Here is a 24,288-nt window from a genome sequence, read left to right as displayed (position 1 = left end):
TCTAGTAGATCCAATTATTTTTTTGAATATTTTTAATGGTAAAAAGACAGACGAGCTGTTTAATTTTCCAACACACATATAGTAGTTATTACTGAAACTGATTTGAAACCTAGATCAAAACTTGAAAGAGATCCCAACTTTTTTGTTTATCGTAATGATCGACTGGATGGAACATGTGGGGGAGTTTCAATCATCATTCCTAGGCGCATAAAACATCACATTTTTTATGGTCTTTTGAAACCAAAGTTTTTGAAACTTTCGATTTTTTTTGTTGAAACACAAATTGCCTTTTCAATGCAATTGCCAGTAAGGTAATTTGGATTCGAACTGACTTGCGGAAATTGACTAGTAAAAAGTCATTTTTTGTCATTGGTGACTTGAATGTTTAATATCTCTCAGGCAACGTCCACAAATGATGTAACATGTTTTGGTCGATTTTCGACACCTTCTCTCCCATCGTAGCATATTTTTCCATGCCTAATACATGGTTCGTCACAAAATCTTAGACACCTCCCTCCCCCCTTAAATGCTACGTTATTTATGGATTGTATTAAGTGGAATATTTTTTTTATTGACGCCTATATTGAGCTGTTCGGTAATCCAATCCGCATGATTATTAAATTAATTAACTTATTTTCAAATTTCTTTATTAGTATTATTCCAAACATTACATTCATTTCTTATATCTAGATGTTCTACAATCATCCTAGTTTGGTAAAACAAATTTAAGATTTTATTAACATTTTGTTAACAACATTACATTTCATTTGCCGTAGCAGTTCAGATTTGTTTTTACAGGTGAGTTGATTTCACCTGCTTATAAGAGAAAAAAACGCTTTCAATTTCGGCAATTCCAATGACAGAATTTTATTTTATGAGAAAAAAAAAAACGCAAAATAATATCTCAATTGGACTTTGGCTCTTGTCTTATCTAAAATAAAAAAAAAAAAGAATTTTAGAAATCAATCCGGCATTGAAAGAGGAAAGCAAAATATTACTGACTAACTGCAAAAAATCTCAAAATCTTGCTGTGCAATTTGAAAGCGCGCACAATTTTAATTTAGGACTCACTAGTCCAATTGAAAATCAAGTTACTCAGGACATCGAAACCATTGTCAATCAAGAGAACGTTTTCGAAAATTCCTGGGAGACTGATTTGGAAGAAGTGAGAACTATTATTAAAAAAAATCCAAAATGTTAAAGCCACTGGCGATGATGGAATTTTTTACATCTACATAAAGAAACTTCCAGAGAGTAGCTCATCATTCTTGGTTGATATATTTAATAAATGATTTCAGTTTTCATATTTTCCTGACAAATGGAAACAGGGTGTCTAGTATCTGAAAAAACATGGAATTTTGGCTATATTCAGAGAAATTATTTTGCATCCGTAATACAAGGTAGAATATGCCCTTTTCGTGACAGAAAATTTTTTCAATCATCAAAATTTTCGGCTGCGCCGATATCAAGACGCTACTAGCAATATTCAGTCCTTATTTTTTTAACGATTTTTATTTAACCAACATAAAACATGAACTTATGATTGGAAAGTTGGTAAAGGCAAGTACAGTTGGGTGTCGTTCATGAGCATTGAAACTTGGTGGAAAACATTCCAAATTTATTTACAAAAATGTTTTTCGACTATTCCACAAGTTCTTGAAGAAATTTCAAGGAATGCTTCAGATATTCTAGTGATTCTTTCTGGAATACCTTTATGAGCTTCTCCAGGGTTACTGCCAGCAATTTTTCAAGAGATGCTCAAATGAATTCCTTCACAAATTTTGTCAAGAAAATCGTAGAGCACTGCAACATTATTACCTCTAGTAATTTTCACATTGATTACTCTGAAAAAAAATGACAGCGATTATTCTAAGATTTCCTCCAAATGTTTTTCCACTGATTCACCGATTTTTCCAGTTGTTAGTTCTAGGAGGTTCACCACATATTCCTTCTTTGCACAATGGTTCATTCCATAGTTTCGATATTTTTGCATGAAATCCTACAATAATTCCTGCTTCTGACGAAATCTTTTATGAACTTTTCCAAGAATTCCTCAAAAAATTCGACCTGTAATTCCTCCTCCTAAGTTTCTCCAGAAATTTCTCCAGCATTTCATCAAAATATTATTGCGGTGGTTCAAACTTTTATCTAGTATTTTTTTAAATAATATTTCCAAACTCCGTGGATTCTTCAAAACTTTATTCAAGGTTCCACATAAGTTAGCTATTCTAAGAGGTATTTTTCTAATTGTTCATACCTTAATTTCTTCAGGGAGTCTCTTCGAATTTCTTTAAAAAGTCTTGTAGGACAATATTCAGAGATTCGAGGGTTTTTTTTTCAGTTATATTAACATTTTATCAAGAAAATCTTAAGAAGAATTTCATCAAGAATGCAGGAGTTCTTTAAGAGATCCTCGTAGGAATTCATCAAGGCATATTAGAAATTAGACAAAAATTTTTTTAGAAATTCCACGCAGATTTTTCTCAACATTTCCTTCTCAATCCTTGGCATTTCCCTGGAGACATCTCTAGAAGTACGACTAATTTTTTTTTTTGAGATTTCTTTGGAAAATTAAAAAAAAATACAGGAATTTCTTAATGAATTTTGAATTTTGAAGATGCTCTAAATGGAAATGTCGGAAAAAGTCCTAGGTAAATCAATGGAAAAATCAATGGATTTATTTCTTGAGAACATCCTTTGAAAATGTCTCCAAAGGTCTTTGGAGGGATTTCTGATGGAATCACCGAAGTAGTTTCTATGGTTATCATTAGAACAACTCCAAATTGAATTCTTGAAGGTATCAACAACTAAATACTTGGAAGAATTTCTTATAAAGTTCTTGAAAACTCACAAAAAAACTCCTGAAGAGATTGTTGGAGTTATCAAGGGACTTCGACAAGTCTTAGAAAATTATTCTTAAAGAAATGTCTGTTCAAATGAGGAACCAAAATTTCATGGCGTGGTTCATGTTGTTTTTTTTTATATATTCATAATCCACGTATCGTCTCTTTTTGTTTTGTTTTTTTTTTTTTCAAGCGAGAGGTATCTAAAATTCTTATTCTCAAGACTATCAAACGCTACCAGATCCGATTTCCACAAGATATCATCTTGGAAAAAAAATCCAAAATGCCCTCTGAATAAATTGGGTATATCGCTGATGTCCATGATTCAGAATCCCATTTTAGGGGGAAGGTTTTTCCCTTATGTTTGAATATACTATTTTCTTCCAGAGGCGATTCGTAACCTCACTTTGTACCTGTTCTACGAATCTAAAAATGGTTAGTTCGGCAGAATTAGATTATAAAGCAAACAGTAACTTGTTGGAATCGTCATTTCTAACAGATCTCTTCTCAATAGATGCAAATGTGTTGCTGAAATTCAACAATTTCTATTCGTTGAACAGGTAGATTTGAGGTTAGGGAATCGCCACTGTTTTTTTATCTGATTTTGATGGTTGAAGGCACTTTCAGATCATTTGAAAAGAATAATTGTTTTTTGTGGAAATCAAATACAAATCGCCGAATTTTTCATTGTTTTTTTTCTAATGTTGTTTACACGTTCAAAACAAACTGAAAATAAATTTTTTGTTAATTTAAATGAAAAATACTTTTATGTTTTATGTAAATCTGAGTACTTTGAAACACTTTTTTCAATAAGTTTTTAGTCATGTAAAATCAACAAATCATCAATCATTTCCAAACTTTGGAATCGTTTTCTTAAACCTGGCAAAACCTGGAGATCTTAAGGAATTTCATTTCTGTAAATGAGTAGACACCCTGGGAAAAAATGTCAGGGCTGTACAAATTTTAACATCGGTCAAAAATCCTTCGAAAGTTTTCAGCTTGTCTTGTCCAAGCTTGTCAAATCAGCTTGTTTTCCTTTTTCAGTAAACTTTTTGAAAGGGTCATTTTGAACAGAATGATGATCCTCATCAAAGAAAATTGATTTTTTGTCAATGAAAAATTCGGATTCCGACATGAATATTCGACCACTCATAAGCTTTTACGTGTAACAAATTTGATTCGTTCCAACAAATCTGAAGGCTATTCTACTGGTCTTGATCTTCTAGACATAGGAAAAGCATTCGACAGTGTTTGGCATGAAGGCTTGATTGTAAAATTTAAAACCTTTAATTTTCCAACGTACCTACATTGTTAGAATAATCTAAAGTTAGCTGTCAAATCGTACACTTCAGGTTATTTATCAGAACTCCAGGTCTGAAAGACTTCCTGTAAGAGCTGGTGTTCCTCAATGCAGCATTTTAGGACCAGTATTATACAATATTTTCACATCTGACTCAGGTAAGTCAGGGTTACCTCAGGGATGTCAAAAATCCTTGTTTGCGGATAACACAGGCCTCTCCGCCAAAGGACGAAGTCTGCGTGTCATCTGTAGTCGATTGCAAAAAAGTTTGGATATTTTTTCTTCATACTTGCAAAAATGTAAGATTTCTCCTAATGCTTCCAAAACTCAACTAATAATATTCCCACATAAACCAAAAGCTCTTTATTTGAAACCTTCAAGTAGACATGTTGTCACTTTGAGCGGGGTTGCAATAAAATGGTCAGATGGAAGTTTACCTTTAAGTATCTAGGCTCATAAAATACAAATGTAATAAATATGTAAAATGTCTCTATCTCCTTATTAATAGAAAATCAAAACTTTGTCTTAAGAACAAGCTTTTGATATTCAAACAAATTTTCAGGCTAGCCATAGTGTATGCTGTACCAATATGAACTAGCTGTTGTAATACCAGGAAGAAAGCTCTGCAGAGAATTCAAAATAAAATTTTGAACTGATTCTGAAGCTTCCTCCCTGGTATAGTACCTGCTATGGTTAGGGGCTGTCCATTAATTATGTGAGGGTTTATGGGGGGAGGGAGAGTTTGGGATTTCTTACGCGCCATACAATTTATTTTTAATTTCCATACAAAAAATCTTACCATGGGGGGGTTGAAAACCCCTGAAAATTGTCTTACGTAATTAATGGATCGCCCCTTACATAGAATATAAAATGTTGAAACATTGGAACAAACGTCAAATAAAATAATTAATAATTTGAGGCAAAAATCGTTACAATCTTCTATTGCCACGATTAATGCGTTATATATTTAGGTTAAGTTAGGTTAAGTAAATTGAAAACGTGTTTTTTTCTTTTATAAGCAGGTAAAATCAACTCACCTGTAAAAAATCTGAACTGCTACGGCAAATGAAATGTAATATGTTTTTAATAAAATCCTAAATTTGTTTTACCAAATTAGGTTGATAGTAATAACACAGAACACCTAGATATAAGAAATGAATGTAATGTTTGCAATAAAACTAATAAAGAAATTAAAAAAAATATTTTATCCAAAATTTTAGGAGTCTATTGATTGGTCAGATGAAGTTAAGTGTCTAGGGCTCATAAAAATCAGATTGAGGGCATTCAAGTCTAATGTAACAAATATATAAAATGTCTATATCCACTTATTAACAGAACATCGAAACAATGTCTTAAGTACAAGCTTTTGACCTTCAAACAAATTTTCAGGCCAGCCATGTGGTATGCTGTACCAATATGGACTTGTGTAGCTGTACCAGTTATAGACATAATGTAATATAGAATCCCTATTTTTCCATACGTGATAATTTGATTATCTTCAAATTTTTAGTCATTCTATGTGTTTAATTAGTTTGATATCAAATATATCTTGATGTTAAGGTGAAGATGAATCGAAGTCAAAGTTCAAATTTTCAAGAGCACGGATCTGAAGAACCAAACATCCGTTTGAGCTGAAAACCTAATCGATTGGTCACCACCCGCTACTGACCAATCGATTAGGTTCTCAGCTTAAACGGATGTTTGGTTCTCCAGATCCGTGCTCTTGAAAATTTTAAGTTTGGCTTTGATGCATCTTCTCCTTAAAAACTTTAAAAATTTTCAAAATGTGAACGTTTTTGAGAAAACACATATGGCAAAATAGGAAACCGATATAGCCATAACTAGTACACTTTCCCTAGCTATTACAACCAGAAAGAAAGTTTTGCAGAGGATTCAAAATAAAATTTTGAAACTTATTCTGAAGTTCCTGGTTTACTATCTATGAGTTACATAAAATATATGTTGAAACATTGGAACAAACTGGCATGATTAATGAGTTAATTCTCGTTCTTCAGGTGCATTCAGCTCACCTGTAAAAATTCTGAACTGCTATGTCAAATGCAATATAATATGTAGTTAACAAAATGTTAGTAAATGCTTCATTTAGTTTTTCCACATCAGGATGATAGTGTCGCCTTACACTGAACATCTAGATAACAAATGTAATGTTTGAAATGATATTAATAAAGGAATAAAAAAACCTCATGCAAGTATTCTCGTATCCTTACAGGTAAACGATTCTGCGAACCACTTTACAACAGACGATCATGGGAAACGTGGTGGTACGATACATCGAAGCAAGGTATCGGCGCCATGGTGATCCACATGACCAACGTCTACCTGGCCCCGCTATTCCAGGGGGATCCCTGTACCTGGTAAGTTCTTCTAAGAGATCAACGCCCACGGCATCCTTAATCAAGACCATCAAAATTGTTTTAGGTATATAATTAACTTTCTACTGGATTCCACTATCGGCCTATTCATAATTTATATCGGCATTAAAACCTGTCAGTATTTGGCGCGGAAGAAAAAATGGGATGCGATCAACTTTGGCGAGTATGGTAAGTAATCGATGGATTAGATGTTAATCCGGATGGGCTTTGACTCTTTTTTATCAACGCTATCTTGTCGTGCTATGCCAGCTGTTTGTGATTCGGCATTATTATTGTTTGGGGTTTAGAAAAGCATTTTGTTTAGTAAATACTACACAGTGGCATGATTGATTTGGTCTGCGTAGGTTTAACACGTCGTATGCGTTATGTGCTTCAAGCTGTTGGTTTTTTGCGACAGATACACGCGACATTAGTTTTAATCAGATTATCAAATATCACGATAATAAAAAGCACTACGGTCAACCAAGCTGTTGGCGATTCTACCCCATTACCCCGAATCCCATTACCCCGAATGCCATTAACCTGAACGCCATTACCCCGAATTCCAAAACCCCGAACGTCCCATCACCCCGAATGACATTACCCCGAATCCCAATATCGCGGGGAAATGTCATCAATATCATCATGTCATGATAATTGTAAATTCGGGGAAATTGCATTCGGGGTGATGGAATTCGGGGTAATGGTACATTCGGGGTAATGGAATTCGGGGTGATGGCAATCGGGGAAATGGCATTCGGGGTAATGGGGTAGAATCGCTGTTGGCAAGTATTGGGAAAGAGAAATTGTTTACTCCACGTCTTTTACGTTGGTTACCATGTGAGCAAAGTACGTTCATACAATATTCTACGAATACCATGGTAAATATATTCACATAGTAAGTATCGGCTGTTTATCTCTTTGTGTACATACATCACATCATTGTCAGACGGCATATGATTCATTCAAATGAAGACTGATTGCGATAAAATCAAAACACAGCATGCTTTTAGCTCTAGGCTATGTAAATATAAATGTCAAAAACATGACAGTCATATTCAAATTTATACTTATATCTTCTTCTTTCTGGCGTTACGTCCTAAACTGGGACAGAGCCTGCTTCTCAGCTGAGTGTTATTATTCTTCCACGGCTATTAACTGAGAGCTTTATTTGCCAATTGATCATTCTTGCATTCGTATAATATGTGGCAGGAACGAACCCACGACTCTCAGCTTGGTTTTGCTGAATAACGGCGCGTTTTTCGCTACGGCTATCTTGGGCACTCATCTACTTACATGTTGTATCTAAATAGTATCGACTCATGAAACCATACTAGAAACGAAATTTCATGGTTACTATGATGGTCCCTAGAAACAGCTTTCCAAAGGATTACTGTTCCATGACTCGATATTTCCATGAGTCGATGGTCCCTTCAATACCGACTCATGGAGTTTTCACTGTATTGCTGTTTGCGTTTGAGGTGCAAATCTTGACTTTGAAGCACAGTTGCGGCCAAAGTCGATGCGGCCAAACAAAATAATCAAAGGATACCTGGCAACGATCATCACTATCACCGCCAAAGAAAAGCTCTCTTTGACATCGCATTTCTTGTGGAAAATCTCACCGCGTTTGGTGTTCCCGCACACAGCAATATCATTAACCCTCTCTTTCCCATGGTAGCACAGGTGATCCACCGATTTTCAACGAAAGCTGGCCAAATCGTGATGGTACGATTAGCTCAATACTGATTGGAATAAGTTTATACGTTTATTAGGCTCATCAAACATTGAAATAAGTGACCTAAGCGTCAAACTATTGAAAAACAATCAATTTTTTTTATACTGATTTTGGATAATTAACTGATTTTCAACAAATTTTGTTCAAGCACTTTTTTTAGCAACACCATTTTGACAGTCAAATTGTTGAACAAAGCTGTGGGAAAGAAAGGGTTAAATATGTATCTATTTGCCATAAGTTTGAACTGAAAAATTAACATACTGAAATATTTTCAAAATTACATCGCAGTCAAAATTTTTTTTTGTTTGCATCAACTAAAACAATTCTCGAAAACTTATTCATACAGACTCAAGTCAAAAAAGTATACAAACTTACTTTATTGATCCTACTTGTTCCGCAGACGAAATTCTACACATTTCGCTCTGAACCAACTTGATTTTTCACTTTTAGAACGTTTTATTTCCGGATTTACAAAACGACGAAAGTAAGATTTTCAATTTTCGCAACCTAACCACTACTTTCGCCGCCCCGATGTATGGAGAGACAAAGTGACTTAACCACGAATCAAAACAAAACACTACTTGAGTCGATTTTACACTGGTAGAAAAACGTCGCAAGTAACTGAATAAAACGGCTTATCATTTTGTCATAACATTTTTATGTGAAATAATAGGAACTACATAGTTTACGAACGGGAGCTCATTGTATGCCAAATTTAAGCAATGTAGGGTGCAGAACCACTTGGGCACTTCCATGATTCACTTTGGCATAGGGGGTTTTTCTCGGCCGAATCAACTGAAACTTTGCAATGAGAAGCGCTTCAGTGCGACGCATATTGGGACCAAATATGAGATCTGTAGCTTTCAAAAAACCCCTCTGCCCAAGTGAATCAAAAGTGCCAAGAATAGGATCCGGCTCCCTACACGTCGAAAAAATGTTAAAAAGGTGATTCATTTTAAAACAGTTTTAGAAGACAGGATGTGATTCTTCTAAATTATTTTTCTCAAAACCGTATGGAAGTTACTTACGTCGATTTGAAAAAGTAATCGAGAATTTATGATTTTTTTGCCGTTTAGTATTAGACTAAACTTTTGTATACAATGAATCGGTAGCATTGCTTTATTACCTTTCATCAAAATAAGCATGTTCAAGTAGGCTTGAATCACGCGCATTGATAGGGTGCTCATCTTGTCCCGTCTACCTCTATACCTACTGATTGATAACATGGCTGCATATAGGTAGGTACTCGACTTTTTTGTCTTATCACGTCTGACATATTTGCCTATACCAGTTTTCGTCAGAGTGCGTTTTCCCACAAATTTCAATTTCAATTTTATTCATATTTTGTACATGAAAAGCATAGATATTAGTTTCGTTATTTCAGAAGCAAATTCCAAGGTTTATTCAGAAATAAGGTCACAATTTTCTTCAGTTGATAGATTGCAGTACACTTTTATGAACTAGACTTTGCTCTATTACTTCATGCTTTGAAAATCTTGTATAAAAATTTGAAGAAAATTTTCCACGTGATTTTAATTAAGAATTTTAAAACTGATTAAACTTATTTGAACGACAATGTTTGATAAATGAAGCGCTTTGAACCATAATTTATTGAACTGTCAGCAAAACATACAATTTCATGATTCAAATCAGACTTCAACACAGTTTTTGTACAAAACTCTCTCATACATATTGTCTTCTTTTACATTATGTCTTGGAAACGATTTTTCAAATAAAATAATAAGATTTAGTATGGCGGCTCATATCGCCCGTATAGTGGAAAGCCACACACAAAAAAATGTTTTCAAAAATGTTCACAAGAAAATTCCAAGTAACTTTTTACAAAATATGACTGTAGTTTGAAAGGAGATACTTCGAACTACAAATCAACCTTATGGAACAATTGAATTGTATTGTGTTTCTATGCTTTTCAAGACCTTTTGCTAAAATGGACCATACTGCCCCTATGGACCCTATGCATAAATCAGCTGATATTTATGAAAATTTTAATTTCTTTTGCTGATAAAATTATTTATTTAAACTTGTTTAGTATTGTTTATTATTGTGGTTTACGGCTAACCAACCGAGTGGAAGTTTAACAACTACCGAAAACCTAAACATTACATATACTTTTCAAAACCTAAAAAAATGCGCTCTCGGGCTAGGCATTGGATATAAATAGAAAGCGTTGTGTTTGGATGGGCATCTAATTCTTCCGAAAAAGGTGCACTTTGCGAAAAAGGACCACGTGACTATTGAGCTGAAATCGAATTCAGGTTAACTTCTGCGTCCATGAGTCCTCTCATGGCGTAAGGGTAACGCGCCCTAACTAGAGATCAGGGAGTCTTTTCACTGAGAAGACGTGTAACTTTTTCGCAAAACTTCACATCAATTTGTCCATTTAATCCAATTGCAAAGTATATGTAATGTTTAGCTTTTCGGTAGTTGTTGTTTAGTATTGTTTTTACGTAAAAGTATAGAACAACATTTTGATTCAAATGCCGAACACTGTGCTAATGCTGTCTCATATTCCGAACACCTTGATTCAAATTCCGAACAGCACAAATAAATCATATCCAAATGAACAATTAAGCAAATACATTGATCTGAGCTAGTTCTACTGGTCTCGAAATAGAGATTCATCACTACTCCCGAGATAAAAATAGATTGGAAGACGTTTAAATTGAATTGCAGCTCACTGGTTACATGGGGAGGGTAGATTGAGTATTTTCGTCCCTGTTTAGGACAGTGAACACTAATGATTTGATTTGAACATTTATCTTAATCTTGACTGTAAACTTCGTTAGGTCGAAACAAATTCTCGATGACAAATGTTGCTGTATTTTAAAAGATGTGAACAAAACACAAAAACTATCGCAAAATTTGTGTTATGAAAATTGTAAACATTTACACCATTTTGAAGTTGAAGCGGTGTTAATTAAAGACTATTTTATTGAAATGTCCAGCTTGGCAAAGTTGAATACGATAATACTGCAGGGTGGCCACCGAACAGGGAAAAACGGGAAAAGCTGGAAAAAGACGGGAATTTGAATCCATCGGGAAAAACCGGAAATTTAAGATGGTCATCAAACATCTTCAAGCTATAAATCAACAAACGACTAAAAAGTTGTAGAAAATTAATACGCTTGATGATATTGCCATTAAGCATATGTAATCTTGGACAAATAACATTTAAACATTAATGATTTAACTTCTTTTAGGAATAGTCTACTTTGTTACACTATACTGCCTAGAAATGTTTCACTTTTCTCATTGGTATGTAATGTTTCGAAATATTTTATGACTTTTCTCTGTTACTTGAATTTTTCTCTAACTTATCAGACTTAAAGTTTTGAATCAGAGTTCCAAAAGTTCTTGCAGAAGGTTTAAGCACTCAAACATATTTGATTCATAATTTTCTTTAGGTAACGAAAAATAATGAATAAATCCAAATATTCTTGACAACAATGCTTTATTTATAATAGCTTCTAATGTATCATTAGTTACCTAATCGACTGAAAATTCAATAAGTAAGGTGAGATGCATGCTTCAACATGTGTGACTTATTTGCTTTAGTGAACTCTTCATTTTTATGAAGAAAAAAAAAATCGGAAATTTAAAGGGGTACACTACCCGTCATAAATACGGACTCACTGAAATAAGTATTGCAACACTCAGCTGAATAATGAATCACCCCCGAAAAGTTCAGCATCACCTCAAAACAGGTTAAATCACATTGCTATATCTCGAGATCCTTACGACTTGCAATGAAGCGATCTTCAGCAAAGTTGTTCAGGGGATCAAGGACATCCGGAAAGCGAACAGTTTAGTTCGCGATTTTGCCGCTAGGTGGCGCTAGTGAGCATGTAAAATTGAGCATTTTGAACTAGTTCTAGCTTGTGATCCATAAGAGATAGAAAGTTCGGGTCTTCGGAAAAGTTGCTCAGGGGTTCAAGGACATCCGGAAAGCGATCAGTTAAGTTCGCGATTTTGCCGTTAGGTGGCGCAAGTGGGCATGTAAAATTGAGCATTTTGAACTAGTTCTAGCTTGTGATCCATAAGAGATAGAAAGTTCGGGTCTTCGGCAAAGTTGCTCAGAAAGTCAAGGACATCCGGAAAACGATCAGTTTAGTTCGCGATTTTGCCGTTAGGTGGCGCTAGTGAGCATTTCAAACTAGTTCTAGCTTGTGATCCATAAGAGATAGAAAGTTCGAGACTTCGGCGAAGTTGTTAAGAAGGCCAAGTACATCCGGAAGACAAACAGTTAGGTTGTAGATTTCGCCGCTAGGTGCCGCTAGTGAGCAGGTAAAATTGAGCATTTCAAACTAGTTCTAGCTTGTGATTCACATGAGATAGAAAGTTTGAGTCTTCGGCAAAGTTGTTCAGAAAGTCAAGGACATCCGGAAAACAGATAGATTGGTTCGAGATTTTGCCGCTAGGTGGCGTTAGTAAGCATGTAAAACTGAGCATTTTGATCTAGTTCTAGCTTGTGATCCACAAGAGATAGAAAGTTCGAGTCTTCGGTAAGTGAAGAACAGAAATAAAGTAAAGGACTTCCAAATATCAAATTTTTTGATTCCTAACTTTGCCACTAGGTTGCACTAGTACGCAAATTTAATTGAATATATGAAACAAATTCTATTTTTCGAGCAAGATGAGATAGGAAGTTTGAATCTTCAGCAAAGTTGTTCGGAAAGTCAAGGGCATCCAGGAAACAGTTTACTCTGAAGGGATGACTGTACCTTAACATTATGAATTTGATAAGATAGAATTTCCAGAATGCTGTTCAGAAATCTTCTGACATTTGGAAGTTGAAGTGATTAGGGATGGAATCATATTAAATTAAAGTGATTCAGGTCTGATCAAATGTATATTCAAGTGTATCATATCTCATTCATATGCTAGTGATTCTGGTATGACTTACTCCATGTGCGAGTGACTCAGTCAGGACTCATATTCATCATATTCAAATTATTCAAGTAAGAATCTCTTCATGGTTCAAGTTTGATTGACTTCATATCCAAGTGATTGATGCCTTATTCTCTTTATATTCATGTCTTTCGAGTTTGATTCATTCTACAGTCGACTCTCCATAACTCGATATTCAAGGGACCATCGACTTACAGAATTATCGAGTTATAGAATATACCAACGCAAAAAATCCCAAAATCGAAGAAACAAATTTCAGTATTTCCAATATATACAGTATTGGACAAAACATTTGCAACTTTTTCGATTTTCCATACAAAATGACCAACTTTGGTAAGCTATATCTCAGTTATTTATAGACCGATTTGAATGAAATTTTGACAGAACATCAGACATAACTTGAATTTTCACATATATTTTTGAGTAATTTTTCCAATCACAAGTTCAAAAGCAGTAACGTTTTGACTAAAGTCAATTTTTTGACGATTTTTTATAAATGACATAACTAAACATATTGAAGGAATAGCTTCATGGTATCTTCAGCAAAGTTGTAGATTTTAACGAGGTGAACAAGTTTGCTGAAGACAGTTTTTGTGTAGGGCTATCAGATTTTGAGATAAATAGTTTTGAATTTTTTGTCTAAAATTAGACTTTAGATAAATTGTTATAATTTATAAACCCGTGATTGGAAAAATCACTCAAAAATATATGTTAAAATTCAAGTTATATCTGATGTTCTGTGAAAATTTCATTCAAATCGAACGATAAATAACTGAGATATAGCTTACCAAAGTTGGTCATTTTGTATGGAAAATCGAAAAAGTTGCAAATGTTTTGTCCAATACTGTATATGATTACTTCTGTAAGAAAGCAATAATATTTTGTTGATATTATTTTACAAACAAATATCCCATTTTTTTCCTCACGTATTTTTTTTTTTATTTTAATGTTTTAAACATTTATTACAACTTGCAAGTATTTATTCACTTCCAGACAAGAATAAGTCCAAGTTTCCCAGTATAAGAAGGATTTTCAAATGGATATCGAGTTATGGAGGAAAATTTTCCTCTCACGTGACATCGACTAATGGAGATATCGAGTTATAGAAATATCGACTTATGGAGAGCACGATATATGGGAATTTGAAGGGACCGAAAAATCGATCGAGTTATAGAGTATATCGAGAGATTCACTTTATTATTAAGTTATTCAGAATTGATTCATTTCATTTTCAAGTGATTCAGTTTGTTCCATATCCTAGTGATTCTTATCTGATTCACTCATATTCGACTGGTTTAGGTTTGATTCATTGATTTTCAAATGATTTCAAGTGATTCACTTCATTTTCAAATGTTTCAAGTTTGATTCACTTTATGTACAAGGGATTCAGGTCTGATTGATTTCATATTCAAGAGATTTAGGATTTATTTCCAGTGATTTATGTTTGACTCGCTTCATATCCAAGTGATTCATGTCGGATTCGCTCCATATTCAAGTGATTCAGGTTTGATTCGCTTTATATTCAAGTGCTGCAGGTCTGAAAGTGCCTAGTTTGAAATGCTCAGTTTTACATGCTCACTTGCGCCACCTAGCGGCAAAATCGTGAACTAAACTGTTTGCTTTCCGGGTGTCCTTGTACCCCTGAGCAACTTTGCCGAAGACCCGAACTTTCTATTTCTTATGGATCACAAGCTAGAACTAGTTTGAAATGCTCACTAGCACCATATAGCGGCAAAATCGCGAACTAAACTGTTCGCTTCCCGGATGTCCTTGAACCCCTGAGCAACTTTGCCGAAGACCCGAACTTTCTATCTCTTATGGATCACAAGCTAGAACTAGTTCAAAATGCTCAATTTTACATGCTTCATGTCCAAGTGATTCATGTCGGATTCGCTCCATATTCAAGTGATTCAGGTTTGATTCGCTTTATATTCAAGTGCTGCAGGTCTGAAAGTGCCTAGTTTGAAATGCTCAGTTTTACATGCTCACTTGCGCCACCTAGCGGCAAAATCGTGAACTAAACTGTTTGCTTTCCGGGTGTCCTTGAACTCCTGAGCAACTTTGCCGAAGACCCGAACTTCCTATCTCTTATGGATCACAAGCTAGAACTAGTTCAAAATGCTCACTAGCGCCACCTAGCGGCAAAATCGCGAACTAAACTGTTCGCTTCCCGGATGTCCTTGAACCCCTGAGCAACTTTGCCGAAGACCCGAACTTTCTATCTCTTATGGATCACAAGCTAGAACTAGTTCAAAATGCTCAATTTTACATGCTTCATGTCCAAGTGATTCATGTCGGATTCGCTCCATATTCAAGTGATTCAGGTTTGATTCGCTTTATATTCAAGTGCTGCAGGTCTGAAAGTGCCTAGTTTGAAATGCTCAGTTTTACATGCTCACTTGCGCCACCTAGCGGCAAAATCGTGAACTAAACTGTTTGCTTTCCGGATGTCCTTGATCCCCTGAACAACTTTGCTGAAGATCGCTTCTTTGTAAGTCGTAAGGATCTCGAGATATAGCAATGTGAAGTTACCTGTTTTGAGGTGATGCTAAACTTTTCAGGGTGATTCAATATTCAGCTGTGTGTTGCAATACTTATTTTAGTGAGTCCGTATTTATGACGGGTAGTGTATATCTATCCTGCCCATACTCGCAAAACAGTCCCATTTATATAGGAAATCCCATATAATATGGGACTGTTATGCGAGTATGGGCAGTATCTATCTTCTATATAAATAAAAATGGAATGGTGTTTGTATGTCACGAACTGGCTTGGAAGGACGTCCGATTTGAACAATTATTTCAATTTTTTCATTAAGGGTTCCGCCGCGTTTGTGTGGAATAATATTTTTGAAAATCTTCCGAGAAACTTGTGAAAACGAGAAAGGCAGATTTGACATATACTCCGTGATTTTTTTCAAAGCTTCACGGCCTACTGGACAATACAACACTTGCCGGGACAACTGATTGCTGATAAATATGGTAGCTTTAATAGAATAGAAACCGTATTTTTGGCATAATTTAAGGGGGTTAGAAGCAAAGCAAAGGGATGTAACGTAAGTGACAGAAATCAAGTTTTGAGAAAATCGACTTTTAAGTTTTTTTCAGTTCATTCCACACTAATTGTAAGAGAGCAAAACAAATTCTACGAAAAATATTATTTTTCCTATTGAACACAAAAATCACTCAAAAACCGTTAAAATGCTTGAAGTAGATTTTTTAATATATTCAATTAAAAAACTACCAAAGGATCACTCGTTTACATTAGGGCCCCTCAAATAAAATCCGGGAAAAATTTGAATATCGGGAAAACCGAGAAAAAAAGCGGGAATTTCAAAATGGATATTTAGTGACCACCCTGATACTGATACCATGCTAGAAATATTATTACGTTCCTCAGTTATGTCAAAAGTTGTTTATTTTTCAGGCAAGAACTTTTTTTTGTTGTTTATGATTATGAGTCCTTTAAATTAATTCATTATTTTTATCTTTAAATTTCTATTTACCTCTCATTTAACTATTTCGACGTTGAAGTAAGAAAAGAATGAAAACTAATGACTTTCAAATATTTATTTTTTCTCAATTTCTGAAAGTTTCAATTGATTTTGAGTATATTTATGACGCCTTATCATTGATCATAGACAGAGTATCGACAGACCATGAAAGTTACAATAAAAAAACTCATTTTTTCAATAATTTGTGGGTTGCGAAGAAGACGCCTGATGGCTGGGTGGGTTACACATCTAAAAAGTTTGGGAGCCTATGCTCAACTGCCTTTTGGATTGCTTTTGTTATGTCTCCAGGAAACGTTATACAGTGATACCTCCATGAGTCGATGTTCCATGACTCGATATCGACTCATGGAACCATACTAAAAACATAATTTCATGGTTACTATGATGGTCCCTAGAAGCAGCTTTCCAAAGAATTGCTGTTCCATGACTCGATATTTCCATGAGTCGATGGTCCCTTCAATATCGACTCATGGAGGTTTCACTGTATCTCCTTATAGTCTCTTTTTGGTTATTGTATGGTCTCTTTTTGGTATTTTTTCAAGCATGACGTCTTTGAAGATACTATTCACAAGATTTTCAGTCGCTACCACTTCTGCTTCACGATAATCGAACCAAGACACCTCAAACAGGGCTCTGTCCTGCTGGCCCAATCAATCCTGAAGAAAAAACTGTAATGACTGATTCCGCATTGTTTTTTTTTTCTACTGCAGGGGCTCCCAAATCGTGGCTTTACCAGACCTGGATCTACGTTGGACTGATGGCGATCGTTAAGCTAATAACGACTCTATTCATTCAGCTCGACATCTGGGACAACGTGAAAAACTTTGTCCTGTCACCCTTCAAGGATCCTCGCATCGAACTGGCCGTGGTGATGTTGGTGATTCCTTTCTTCGTTAATGTATGCGCAAATGGTTCTATTTTAAAATAGTTTCCCAGTAATTGCCATTTTTTTCTATTTTCCAGATTCTCATCTTTTGGGTAACCGATAATTTCCTAATGAGGCACACACGAAAAAAGCGCAATACAGGTACTGCACATCACCACGGAAGGGAACATAGCCTGTTGCAAAAAGTAAGAGGACATTTTCAACCAAAAACCAATGAGTTATGAGAATTCCAGCCATGTCTCTCTGATTTGCCTCTCTTACTTTGTACGTGACAATTATTACCTGTGTTTGTTATATTCGTTGTCGTTGTTGCCGTAGATCGCTTCTAGAAGGTTTCGTTCGTTTACCATTAAGTTTTATTCATGCATTCCTGAGTAAATCAAAAGACTTTTCCGACATTCCCTCAAACTCCACTTGCTAACGAAACAATCATACTGAAATTGCGATTCCCCCTCTTTCAGGTAAAATACAAAATGATACAAAAAACCAAACCTAATGACTCAGAATCTGATACTCTTTTATCAGGCGATGAAGAAATTTTAAGTTTTAAGGCGTCCAACAGCGCCACGACATCGTCGTCGCTTCTGCAGGGGTCCGCAAGCTGTTCCTCGACGGCGCTGGTCGTGGACGATACGGCAATCATTCTCACCTCTTCGGCGACATCACCTAGCAGTAAGCAAACAACTGTCCAGCAGCGAACGAGTGTGATCAATATTTAACGAAGGTTTTGTTTAGTTTTGCTTATTTGCAACAATTTTTACCTATATCGTATCTGTATAAGTCATGTATAGTCTGAACAACGCATCATCCCCCAGCCGGGACGACACGAACCACTTTTTCATTGTTGAAACAGAGGGAAATCCAAGGCAATAGATTAGCTATGATTTTTTTTTCTTGTTGAAACTGAGAGTAAAAACATGTGATATTTGTGTGTCTATATCTACATATATACATATTTACATACATATTCAAGGCTACGTAAACCATTCAGGAAGCTTAGAAATTGGAATTGACGGATATCAAAATATCCCTCTCCATACCACAATGTTGTTGAACTTAATTACATTCAAGAAGGTATTGAAGGAGCAACGATAGGCAAACAGTGATTGGATATTAGCGCAAGAGATTGGTAACTGATGTGAAACTGAGCCCACTTACTTAGGCAAGTCGAGCAGATGATTAGAATTGAGAAACTGTAGACGAAACACGGATATTGTATTTTGTAGGGCAATGATAGGCTAAGTCAATCAACAATAAACTATTGAGTAACCAGCGAAAAAGTCGAACTAGGAAGGATTGGTTTTATTTTTTTTATATATACACAAACAGACATCAAAAGATTATATCAACGGCAGGAGAAAAATTGAAAGAATAAAAATTACCATTTGAATAACTGTTTTGTGTTTTGATGTTATAAGTTATGAAGTTATTCCCTATTAGAAGACGTCCATGAACAAGGAGTGTTTTGTGGTCACGTAGCTCTCCCCTGACGGCTTTACAGAACATAAATTCAACTACAGCTGAATCACCCGTAATTGGAGACGGAGCCTCCTCGATAAATTTGTATATTTGTATATTATCCACCTGCCTTTTGCTACATGAATTAAAACTATGTTCTATATTAAGGCCGAGTTCCTCATACGCGAAACAAACTGGTTGGACAAACCCTCGAAGTCATAGAACATAGAAAATAAACGGATCATCGATGCAAAAGGCTCGTTACTTCCAAAAGCAGTACGATACAATCCTTGGAGCGGCACGTAAAATCCAGCAATCGGAAGCAGTCAACTTAGCCGTATATAAGTTTGGCTATAAAAGCAACTTGTTGAGTTCTGCGTCGACGTATTCAAATCTAGCAGCCTATAGCGATCCAAATATGGCGGCAAATTTAACCGGTCGCGCCACGGAAGATTTCGTAGTGCTAGTATGATAAACTTCCGTTGCATGGTTTCTAATTTCAAGTTTCACGATAGTTGATGAGGAGTCCACACTATCGCAGCACTCTCTAAAATAAGTCGTACGAGTGAACAATAAAGAGCTGCTTTCATGCATTTCGGATCAGTGAAATCCCGGAAGATCTTTGCGATAAATCCCAACTGACGGTTAGCTTTCGCAACTCCATTAAATCAATGCAAATTAAACGTGAGCTTGAGGTCCAGCAAGACTCTCAAATCGCAAAAACTATCCGTTCTTTTAAAAACGATCGGTCGAGTTATTCGATAGAACGACATAACTATAGATTTGAGGACACTCAGCGTCATACGGTTCCGTCGAAACTAATCGACTAACACATCAAACAACGCTTGCAGACGAACGCAGCCTTTGACGTGCGTACTACAAAGTACAACTGAAGATCGTCAGCATATGCAAGCCTGCAACCATGCCCTAGAAGCAGCATTATGTCGTTTAAAAATAAAAGAAACAGGAGTGGACCAAAGTTTTTGTGAAAAATCTTCCTAATATTTAAGATATTTTCCTGCCCAGGATTTTCCAAGAGTCCGGGGAGATTTTGTTTGATCAATTTGTCCAACAACTTTCATCAAAGTTCGATGGAAATTCAGTGTTTTTTTCTATCAAGTATCGGAAACTAGGCTTTCACTTCAACTTCAAGCTTTATTTTTATTTGGACTGTTTTAACGGTTGATGAAATTCTGAAGAAGAAGTGCAAAGCTACTGAACATACTTACACTTATTTCAAAGTTTAAGAATAAAATAAAATGAAAAAGATACAATTGAAATAGATATACTCTAACTTCATGTTGGCAGAACAGTAAACTGGCCAGATATGAGAAGAATCTTCAAACTCTTCGGGGGGTGCACAAAATGAAGCCGCTGTCAGACGCCGTACGTTGGACAACCCTGCTTTAGAGATTCCGTTCGAGGGTTTTCATGAAATTCATTCAGAAAATCCTACACAGGATATTATCCACAAATTCAATTAATATTTTTTTTAATAATTGTCTCAGCAATCTATCTAGAAAATCCACCAAGACTTACTTAGCAATAAGAGAGTTTTTTTTTTCAAGGATCTCTGCACTAGTCCATCCGGAATTTCTACAGATTTTTTCGGAGATTACTATACGATTTATCCTAGAGGTATCTCCACATTTTTTCAGGAATGACTCCAATCATGTCTATGAAATAGCCTTTTTGGAGATATCTCTGAAAAAATCCTTGAATAAATTTCTTGAGGACATCCTTGGACAATTTCTCAACGAATTTCTGTAGGACTTCCCGGAGGAATCCCTGCTGTAATTACTAGGGTTATCCATACAGATTCCTGATTGAAATCATTAAGAAATACTGAACGACAGTCAGTGCCGTAGCGTGCGGTTGGCCAGGTTGGCACCCGCCAAGGGCGCCAGCCTTAAGGGGGCGCCAACACGCGTGACACAAATGATAAAGTTTGAAAATACATATTGAATTCAAACACAATCTCTATGAATCACAATATGGATCCTGAAAGAAATTTTCATGAAATACTGAGCATGAATCTAACATAGTATTTGACTGGATTCAACCAAAAAATTGTCGAGATTCTCAAATAATCATGGTCTTCTATATAAACTATGTGTGGTTATGATAGAACGCTTTGCGGTTCACCGACACTTTTGAACTTTTTAAACCATCTTGATGACATATTCAATCCAGGGTGTGGTTTTCTAAGAATTTAACTCCGGCCAAATCCGCACAGCATTCTGCGAATTATTCTTCCCAAATCAGTGGTACATTTTTAATAACACTTAAAAATATTGTACGCTAGCTGATAGCCATTTGATTTTACAAAAAAATGGAATCAGTAGGATTGATATACTCATTTTTGGTTTTCAGAAAGCTATAGATGACGTATCCCATTCCTTGAAAATTCATTTAAAATTACTTTTTTAAATGATACTTTATGAAAATGTCTTGGCCAAGACAACGTGAATTGAAAAAAAAATTTTTTAGCACTAATTTTTTTTTTATGAAAAATGATTTTTTTTATTTACGTTTTTAACACTTCAGTAGTCGTGCTGTTGTATTTTGTACAACACTGTTAAGAAAAGCTCGCAAGCCTTATACGGCAGCAGTGTGGTGAAAAGTGTAACACATAAGCGTATGGCTTTGGTTTTTTTTCAAGGTTGTACTATTAGTGTCATATGATATAAATATCGGATAAAGAAGCTTTTATTTTTTTTAATCAATATTTTTAAAATGTTTAGAAGAATTTTTCTTCAAATAAACATTTTACTAAAATTGGCACCAAAAAATTGTTAGAACACCGATTTTTCATATTTGTTTTTTATTATATAAATTGTAATATTCTTGGGAATTTTTCAAATAACATTTAGGATAAATAGCAAAATATAGCATAGACTAAAAACACTCCAATTATTGCACATCCATAAGGAATACACGGGTTGTTCAATAATTGGCACGTTTTTAGTCTGTGCAATAGTTGGCAATCTGCCCTAATAGATAAAAGAATTTGCGTTTTGTCCTGCAGGAATTAACTCAATAATCAAATATGTTCTAAATTTCTAGCATCCTACGATTCTTTTCTAATGAATTCTAATGATATAGTTCACGTTAACTCTCACCATGTTAAATGGATGTGTACAGTTTTGATTGAGAGGCGCTTAAATGGAAGTTCGCCAAGGGCGCCATGAACCCACGCTACGGCTCTGACGACAGTTTGATGGAATCCTAAGAAATCAATGGAAGTATCTCTGTAGAAATTACTTCTTTAATTCTTTAACATGTCTTCAACGGTAACCTCGATCAAAATCCCAACGATGATAAAATCACTAAATGAACTGTTGGTGGATTTTCTTGAATAAATTTATAAAGAATCTTTTGATGAATGGAATGGAATGGAATTTTTATGAACTCATGAAAGTATCTTGAACGAAATTCACAGATAAATTCCTTAAGATGATTATAATACGAGAGAACCTAACAGCGCTCCGTGATAAAAATTTTATCGATTGGTCACCACCAGCAAGCAAGCAATAGATCAAAAGTTCAAGACTTTTCAAACCTTAAGATGGTCGTTAAAGAATCAATAAAGGTTTAGAAAGCGCACAGCTCCAAAACCGATACTTTTACTTACAAACCATTCGTTTGCCTCACAAAAAAGGCGATTGTAGTCTTATTATCCATAATATGTCAATAACACAGCACTTTTGAAAGATAAATTGTTACCAATGAGATTAAAAAATGTGGGAAATTCAAAACATAGTGTAAACAACTCGGGAGTTTCACCTGTTAACATCTATCTATTTATTTATTTATTAATTTTATATTATAATTGAATAAGTTCAAATATTGCATGGACACATAAGTTCTGACCCATGATATGAGTCGATTTGATCCATAATAAGGATCATCATCTATGGGACGGACAACGTTTCGGATTTCTATAGAATGCATTATCGAAAATAACTGTATTCAGCAGTGCCAAGGACGTAATTTTATTTTATACAGCGACAATATGTCTTTTATTAAAAATTTATTCTGACGTCGGGCACATTATGTGCATACCATGACCAAAAAAAATCGATGAATAAGTTGACAGTATTTCCGAAGCATGTGTGATTCATTCTTGCTCATCTGAATTTGCCTATCATCTGTTGGATCAATTGCTCACTTTGGCGCTTTGGTGATGATGGTGCTAACTTACTGTTTGTTTTCAAGTGAATACTTGAATCATCGTTATCGATCTGCAGTAAGTGTAAGTGGATGGGAAAGGAAAAGATGAACAATGCTGTTGATTTCTATCCAAACATGGATCAGTAGATTTTTATGCAATTGACTCTCTTATATGAAAGATTGATGTTTCGTAATTCTGATCTGTAAATAAATACGAACCTTTTCTTTGCCTAAATTGCCATTTTCGCATTCGTAGATCGTGTGGTAGGTACGATGATACTCTATGCCCAGGGAAGTCAAGGAAATTTCAATTATGAAAAGATCCTGGACCGACCGGCAATCGAACCCAGACAACTTCAGCATGGCTTTGTTTTGTAGCCGCGGACTCTAACCACTAGGCTAAGGAAGGCTCCTTATAAGATTACGTTTCTCTAATTGTGGAAGTAAAGGGCATTGCAATACCAAAATGTGAAGTAAAATTCGAATTCCGACAGGATCAGCAAAAAGAAATTAAAAAACCTTTTTCTCAATTAGGAAACAAAAAAAAATGATAACCTTTTTTTTTCAATTGGACCCTGACTCTAAGCCCTTTTGAAAACTATCAAAAGTTATCAATAAAAACCTCAGAAGCAAATTCTCGCCTTGAAAGAGATAAACAAATTATTACTAACTAATTGCAAAAAAGCTTAAAAACTTGCTATGCAGTTTAAAAACGCTCTCAATTTTCATTTGGGACTTATTAGTCTAATTGAAAATCAAGTTACTCAGGATTTCGAAAGCATTCTAAAGCAAGAGAAAGTTATCGAAAATTCCTAGGAGACTGATTTGGAAGAAGTGAGAACTATTATTAAAAAATCAAAAATATGAAAGCCCCTGGCGATGATGGAATTTTCTACATCCTCATCAAGAAACTTCAAAGAACAGTTCGAATTCCGACATGGACATTCGACCATTCATCAACTTTTACGTGTAACAAATTTGATTTGATTTGATTGAAAAAAGCTTTAATTGTCCAACATACATTCACAGACAAACAGACGTAACACTTAGAACAACTCTCGAACAAGATCATAGT

The 24,288-nt window shown here is 35.2% G+C and overlaps 1 protein-coding gene across 16 annotated transcripts in view; it reads left to right on the top strand.

Annotated features, from left to right (window-relative positions):
• The window catches only part of LOC5568648 (store-operated calcium entry regulator STIMATE), a 28,770-nt gene extending 9,795 nt beyond the window's left edge, over positions 1-18,975 (top strand). For all 16 annotated transcript variants that reach the window (XM_021844660.1, XM_021844656.1, XM_021844654.1 and 13 more), the window contains exons 3-7: positions 6,374-6,518; positions 6,583-6,704; positions 17,407-17,594; positions 17,660-17,767; positions 18,044-18,975. In XM_021844660.1, coding sequence (XP_021700352.1) covers positions 6,374-6,518; positions 6,583-6,704; positions 17,407-17,594; positions 17,660-17,767; positions 18,044-18,301 — 821 coding nt within the window. In that variant the 3' untranslated portion in view covers positions 18,302-18,975. The remainder of the gene's footprint in view (positions 1-6,373; positions 6,519-6,582; positions 6,705-17,406; positions 17,595-17,659; positions 17,768-18,043) is intronic.
• Positions 18,976-24,288: the final 5,313 nt, after the last annotated feature.

This window comes from Aedes aegypti, chromosome 2 (genome assembly GCF_002204515.2).
Source record: "Aedes aegypti strain LVP_AGWG chromosome 2, AaegL5.0 Primary Assembly, whole genome shotgun sequence".
Taxonomy (NCBI): Eukaryota; Metazoa; Arthropoda; class Insecta; order Diptera; family Culicidae; genus Aedes; species Aedes aegypti.
The sequence above is the reverse complement of the archived record's forward strand: the minus strand, read 5'-3'. Positions and strand labels throughout refer to the sequence as shown.